Genomic DNA, 7,116 nt, shown 5'->3' on the forward strand with positions numbered 1-7,116 from the left:
ATAGCACCGTGTATTGCCAAAATTTGTCCTATTTTAGTTTATTAAAAAGGAATCATGTCGCCGGGCGGTGGTGGCGCACGCCTTTAATCCCAGCACTCGGGAGGCAGAGCCAGGCGGATCTCTGTGAGTTCGAGGCCAGCCTGGGCTACCAAGTGAGTTCCAGGAAAAGGCGCAAAGCTACACAGAGAAACCCTGTCTCAAAAAACCAAAAAAAAAAAAAAAAAAAAAAAAAAGGAATCATGTCAACAGAGGTGGTTACTGGAAAACAGCTGGTCAAGGTACAGTGTACTGTAGGGGCATCCTGAATCAACATCACTTTCTTCCCACTATTTTCCCTTTTGAAAAGTTGACAAAGACCCTGTAAGACTGAAATGACAGACAAAGGGACACTCAGAATGATTATTTTTGAATAAGTCACCAGTCTAATCTTCTCTGTCATCTTAGCCCCAGGGCAGCTTCCTGCTCCTCCAGGGTTTCTGACACACTCAGGATGTGGGTTGCAACACTGTGTTTCTTGCACAGTAATAGACCGCAGAGTCCTCAGAGGTCAGGCTGCTGAGCTGCATGTAGGCTGTGCTGGAGGACTTGTCTATAGTCAGTTTGGCCTTGCCCTGGAACTTCTGATTATACTCAGTATTACCACTTGAAGTACCAATCCATCCAATCCACTCCAGGCTCTGTCCAGGCCTCTGCTTCACCCAGTTCATACCATAGCTAGTGAAGGTGTAGCCAGAAGCCTTGCAGGACAACTTCACTGAAGACCCAGGTTTCACCAGCTCAGGACCAGACTGCTGCAGTTGGACCTGGGAGTGGACACCTGTGGAGAGAAAGACAGAGTGGATGTCATTGTCACCTCAGACCCTGTTCCTTCTTCACGTTTGGAACTGGAAAGTCCCTTACCTGTAGTTACTGACACAAGGAAGAGGATGCTCCAGTTCCATCCCATGGTGAGGACCTGTGTTTTCTGTAACTATAGAGAGGACACTAATCATATGTTGTTCTGGGGTGTGGACATTCCTGTATTTACCACCATAAACTCAAATAATTTGCATATTCATGAGTAGGGTACTTCTTATATAAGTACCTACTCCTGCTAGAGGAGATAGAGGACTCCTGGATCAGACAGCAGGATGCTGAGGACCAAGTCTGAATCCTCTCTCAGGAAATGCATAACACGATCTTTCCATGAGCCCTGTGCAGATGCTGAGGTTTTAACAGCAGGACCTGACCTCTCAGTAGATTTCAAGCCTGAGAAAGTTGCTCCACTTTGTGAAAAGGTTGTCAGATTTATTTACAGGAGGTGGTTGTGATGATGATGATGATGATGATGATGATGATGATGATGATGATGATGACAGTGAAGGGAAATTTAAAATCTGCAAAGTTTGAAATTTGCAGACTCCTTTCAGATATATGCAGTTAATATTTGCCTTACCAAAAGATTATGTACTGAGAAACTCACTCAAATGACCAAAAGTAAACATACTTCGGATGTAGATGAACAGCAATGATGATTGCAACAACACAATAACTAAATTATGGAAATTAACTATGTATCTGTCAACAGAGGATTTCACCATGAAGACATGTTTATGTAAACAGCACAACAGAAGTTTTTCAACTGCAAGGAATATGGAACTTACATCAGTTATAGAAAAATGGATGCAATTAGTAATAAACATATTAATTAAGAGCATCTCAGAAACACAAACATTAAATGAGACTCTCATTAGTAGTTTTTGGACATTCCATACTTTCATACAACTATGAATGCTAATATATAATGATGTATTTGTGAAATTGTTTAGTAAAATAAGGTAAAGCAAGAGCAAAAGAAAGTAAGGGTAGAGATTATGAGAGAAATATACACAGTGTATAAAATACACAAGTATGAAAACTATAAACATATGTAAAATTGTTATTTTTACCTTTCATAATTTATAATTTATATCTTTGAAATTTTAATCCATGTGTAAAATACATTATAATCATATGTACACCCACTATGCCCCACTGGTTCCCCATGGGACCTTCCAATAAGTCTCTCTCCCAACTTCATGATCTCTTTTGTTTCATAGACTAATAACACATTGAGTCCAATTAGTGCTACCTGTATACACATAGGTGGGGTCATTCACTAGTACATAGGAAACCTCCAGAAACCTACCAAAGAAAATTGATTATATTTTCCTCATCCATCATCAAATTCCAATAGATTCACAGCTTGGTGTGGAACCTCAGGAGTTTCTATCTATTTAATAGTTTTAAAAATTGCTATACTATCTTTAGTGATAAGAACAGGGCACATATGTACGAAAGTGTATGTGTGATCCTCAGAGGACAACTTATGGAATTCAGTTCTTGTGTCCTATTACATGGATCCAAGCAATCAAACTGATATCGCTACTCTTGGCACTAGACACCTTTACCTGCTCAGCTACTTGTCAGGCTCTCACAAAACAAAATGAACTCAATGGTATTTTTATAGATGTTTTCTCTCATATCACATTATTGTGCATTTTTTGTTTCACTTTCTTTTGCCTGTATATCATGGTCAGAGTTGTGCTTTTTAGGATTTTGTATATGCTTGTGTGAGAGAGTATTTATTGTTTTATTTTTGTTTGGTTTTATTCTCTTTTTAATTTTTTTGTGTATTTGGCTTTTTGTTTCCTACAAAGAGAAAAACAGGGAGGGGAGTTGGGTAGGAGAGACATAGGAAAGATCTAGGAGGAGTAAGGGAGGGGAATCAGTGATCAGAAAACACTGCATGAAATTTTTCAAAAAAAATGTAAAAAGTAAATGAAAACTGCACAATATAAACAAGAAAATATAAACCTGTGAAGTGTTTAACCAAGAATCTTTACTGTGTTTGAGCATGGAAACATCACATGTCAATCATAGCAGATGCAGGTCAGCTAGTAGACCCAAGAAAGGAAACCACAGAGTTTACAGAGTCCCCTCTGCACACATTCCATCTCTCTACTGGGGATTCTTAGCTCCATTGTGCCCTGTGGGAGCCCGTTCTCGGGTTCCTCTTGGCTTTAACCAGCAGGTCCGCATAGAGGATGATTAGGACCACGGGCCTGAGTGCAGGTGTCTGAGATGGTCTGCACTTGGCTGTGCTGGGGGAGGAGGTCTTTTGCTCCACCCCTTGGCGTCTCTATAAAAACCCTGGGGCAGAGACAGTCGGGGCCCGTTGGAATAGGTTCCAGGCCCTCTCGAGGCGATCCTTTATTTTCTATCTGTTTGTCTCCTCAAGATTCTCCGCAATAAATCCTTCTATCTAATATTTCCTGCTGCTCGCACTCAAGAAAACTCTGGGGAACTGTGGAGGTGGTTGGGTAAACGCCCCACAGTGCCCCCTGCTGGTCATGGGCTCCCCTGCAGGTTGGTCTGTCATGGCTTACACTGAAGTTGCACTGTCTCCCTTGAGCAGTAACAGATCGCTGAAACTTCAGTGCTCACAGAGCTCAGTTGCTGGGAGAAATGGCTCTTGGTTATCTGGAGTTGCTGACTGGATGTTCCAGAGATTGATTTTAAGATGTTTCTATACTATCATTAATGCACCTCTCGATGGCAGGCACCTACCTGAGGACAGTTGGATCCAGCTCTAGCAGTTTCCACTTGTAGTTTGGTGACAACAAAGAGAACAAAGTCTTGACTACCTTCTTCAGACCATACTTGGGACAGAGCACCTGATGTAAGAGAACCATAATGAGTCTGAAGCTCAGATGCAGCCCTCAGTGTATCCATGTATGAATTCCTGCAACAAACAGATAAAGGGGTCAACAGAAAGAGGACTGTAGTGCACACAGAAAAGTTAACAATTCAAAAAATACATTTCACTAGCATTAAGAAGGAAGTAGAAATGAATCAAATATATACTGTGACTCAATCTGTTTTCCACACTGCATTCGCTTGTGTTTAAAGGAATGAGGGGAGAGAGGAGATCTGCTTGACAAAGATCCTCTTGGGTGGAGGATAAGTGTACTTACACAACTTTATCTCTCCATGTCTACCTTTTCAAGTCCAGAGTGCTCTTTTGCTTGAACAGGGCATGCGTTAATTAAGCTTTTCAGAAGCAGAACATTTTCATGGAAGAAGGATAGATTTGACATATGCTCCCAGCAATGGGACAATCCAATAGCACTATGTAGGGATATGTGTGCATGTGTGTTTAAATGTCTGAAGTATAGCTACAATATTAAAACAAAAATACATAAACTCAGGATAATCATGTGTATTTTGCTCTAAGATCAGTTCACAAATGAGATGCACCTAATGTTGCAGGATAGGATATGGGAACAGTCTGATGTACTTCTCTTCTGTCACTGGTCAGAATAGATATGATGTCTTGTGGACTGTTAGTTCACAGGACAACACCCTCTTCTCTTTATAAAGCAACACTTATCCCTACAATTCAGGATGCAATGTTGTTTTATCTTGGCATTTCAGAAACTCTGTTGTGCTGAGTAAGGTCTATAAAGCTGCATTTCATACTCCAGTGCATAGGATGCTGATGGCTACCATAGTTTGCAATGGACAGGAGTGCATGCTTACTTAAATAGCATGGAGAAATCCTCTTACAACATAATCCATTCACAAAATTCTGGGCTCTGTGAAAATATATATCAATACTATGAGCTTATTCTCCTGAATTATAGTAGTATTAGGATTATAATAAGTACATATGTGGTGCAACAAATATGAAAGTGAACAGCTGTTTTCTTTGTATACATCACACATTGATTTCTAGCTTTTTTCGCATTCTCCCTTTACTCTGTGGGTTTTTTCCCTTCTCCATTGGCTGGGCTCTGGTTTCAATGATCATAAACCCCCAGAAGTTCCTTCTGTAACTGTCCTGTATTTTACTCTTCTAAACACCACTTAAGGACCTGAGCACCATGCATAATTCCTGAGGCCCTCCACAGGGAAGACTGTGTTTAGAAATGGACTCATATCTCATTGTGATTCTCACAGATTGATGCCCATGGTTTCCTCAGTGGTCAGATATCTAAGATGCAGGAAGATCCAGTTTAGAGATGTTTATGGACATCTCTGGAGTGTCCACTCTGTAACTTGCCTCAGAAGGAAGTTACAGACAACCTCTGCAGTCCATTCATCTGGGAAAATGTCATGATTCAGCAACACTAACAACTAAACAAACTTCAGCAAAGCACCGAGTATGACTGACACATGTATCCCAAAGACTGGAGGAGAATGTCTTATGTTAAGGTGTTCACTGTTCTGTAACAGGCTGTGATTACAGAGCATGGTATTGAGACTGGGGAAGACTAGGATTGAGGAACCAGTCATCACAGCTTAGTCGAAGACCCTATTTCTAAAAGCTCATAAATATGAACTAGTTTGATGAATAATTTTGTTAATAAAAACTCAAGAGCAACAGTGGTCATATCCTAGGAATTTGACAATAACGTGAAATATGATCAAACATTTTTGCCCCAATGTATTGACACAATTATGATAGACATATGCTCACATTAATATCAACATGAGAATGTGTGGATAAAGTTCACTTATTTAAAACTGCTGCTCTCTGAATCTTGCATGCAGGGTGACTAGGAAAATTGTTTATGTAACAGAATTAATTCTTAATCTGTTGTTTCTTTCCTTGTTTACTTAATCTCAAGTATTGAGAAAGTCTTCAGGCTACACTTCCCTGTCTTTTCAGGACCAAGGCAGCTTCCTACTCCTTCAGGGTTTCTGACACACCTGAGATGTGTTCTCTGACACTATTCTTAACACACAAATAGATGGCAGAGTCCTCAGATGTCAGGCTGCTGAGCTCCATGTAAACTATGTTGGACATTATGTCTGCCTCTATCTAGCCCTTTCAAACTCAGTTTTAGGTTCTGCCTCACCCAATTCATACAGGAAATGGTGAAGCTATCTGAGTAAAAATCTTTGCAGGAAAACTTTATTGACTCTCCAGGACTCCTCAGTCCAATGCCAGATTGCTCCAGCTGAACCTAAAATTGGGCATCACACATAGAAAGGATGCCATGATCACTTCAGTCCCTGGACCCTCATCATCCCTGCTCCTAGTAATGCACATATCTATAGCTGCTGACACCAGGTACAGTGCTGGAGGATGTCTTTCTGTAAACTGTGAATATATATGGTTCCCATTGGTTAATAAATTAGCTGCTTTGGCATATGGCAAGGCAGCTTAGAGGCAGGCAGGAAATCCAAAGAGAGAGAAAGGAAAGAGAAAGGAAGAGTCTGGAGAGAAGCTGATGTCACCTGCCCAAGTAGCAACATGTCAGCAGACCAGTAAAGCCACAGAACACATGGAAAAACATAGATTGATAGAAACTGGGTTATTTTAAAATATAAGAGCTAGCTAGCAAGAGGCCTGCCACAGGCCATACAATTTGTAAATAATATTAATGCTTTGAATGATTATTTTATAAGAGGTTGTGGGATCATGGGGCCGGACTGGACTGGAGAAACCTTCCCACTACAGTACAGGATGATCTGCTTCAGTCCACAGTGAGAACCTTTGTGCTCAGAACTGAGGACAAATGTTGGTTGTATAAAAGTCACTGTATTTACCATCACAAATTCTATAATTTATGAAATATTGATCAATTGTGTCTCTTAGATCATACTTATCCTTTCAGAGATAGAACATGTAGAGTTTTTCTGTTAGTCAATGGGAGGATGAGGGTCAAGAATTAAACCTGTCTTGGGAAATGCATTCCCTGCTGTATCCTGGCACCTGTGTGCACAGAGCTCTACCATCCAAGTGAGGATCTAGTCACCACATCTGTGTTCAATAAAAGGAACCACACTTGAAGGGGTCAAGGGTCTTATTTCTCTTCTTTGTAATGTCCCTGGAGATGATGACTAAATATTTCAAGGATGAATGATGAGCTGTACCTTAAAGACTGTCTCCATGAACCACATTCCTCTCTCTAGGGGATGTTAGATCAAGGTTAGCAGTGACCACTGGCAATGAAATGAGTTACCAGAGATAGAACTAGTGATTGACAGGATCCACAACTGATCTACAATGCAATTTCCAACATCCTGTAGCTACATTTGAGATGGAAAAACTCACACCACCATGAAGACCAACAAATATGGTACTTA

At 40.5% G+C, this 7,116-nt stretch overlaps 1 gene segment (V, D, J or C); it reads right to left on the bottom strand.

Annotated features, from left to right (window-relative positions):
- Nucleotides 1-485: 485 nt before the first annotated feature.
- Nucleotides 486-958, bottom strand: LOC128110411 (Ig heavy chain V region VH558 A1/A4-like). The segment is given in 2 exon segments: nt 486-817; nt 901-958. Coding segments are annotated over 2 exon segments (378 nt in total).
- Nucleotides 959-7,116: the final 6,158 nt, after the last annotated feature.

Source organism: Peromyscus californicus, unplaced genomic scaffold, assembly GCF_007827085.1.
Source record: "Peromyscus californicus insignis strain IS unplaced genomic scaffold, ASM782708v3 Scaffold_15__1_contigs__length_86483966, whole genome shotgun sequence".
Taxonomy (NCBI): Eukaryota; Metazoa; Chordata; class Mammalia; order Rodentia; family Cricetidae; genus Peromyscus; species Peromyscus californicus.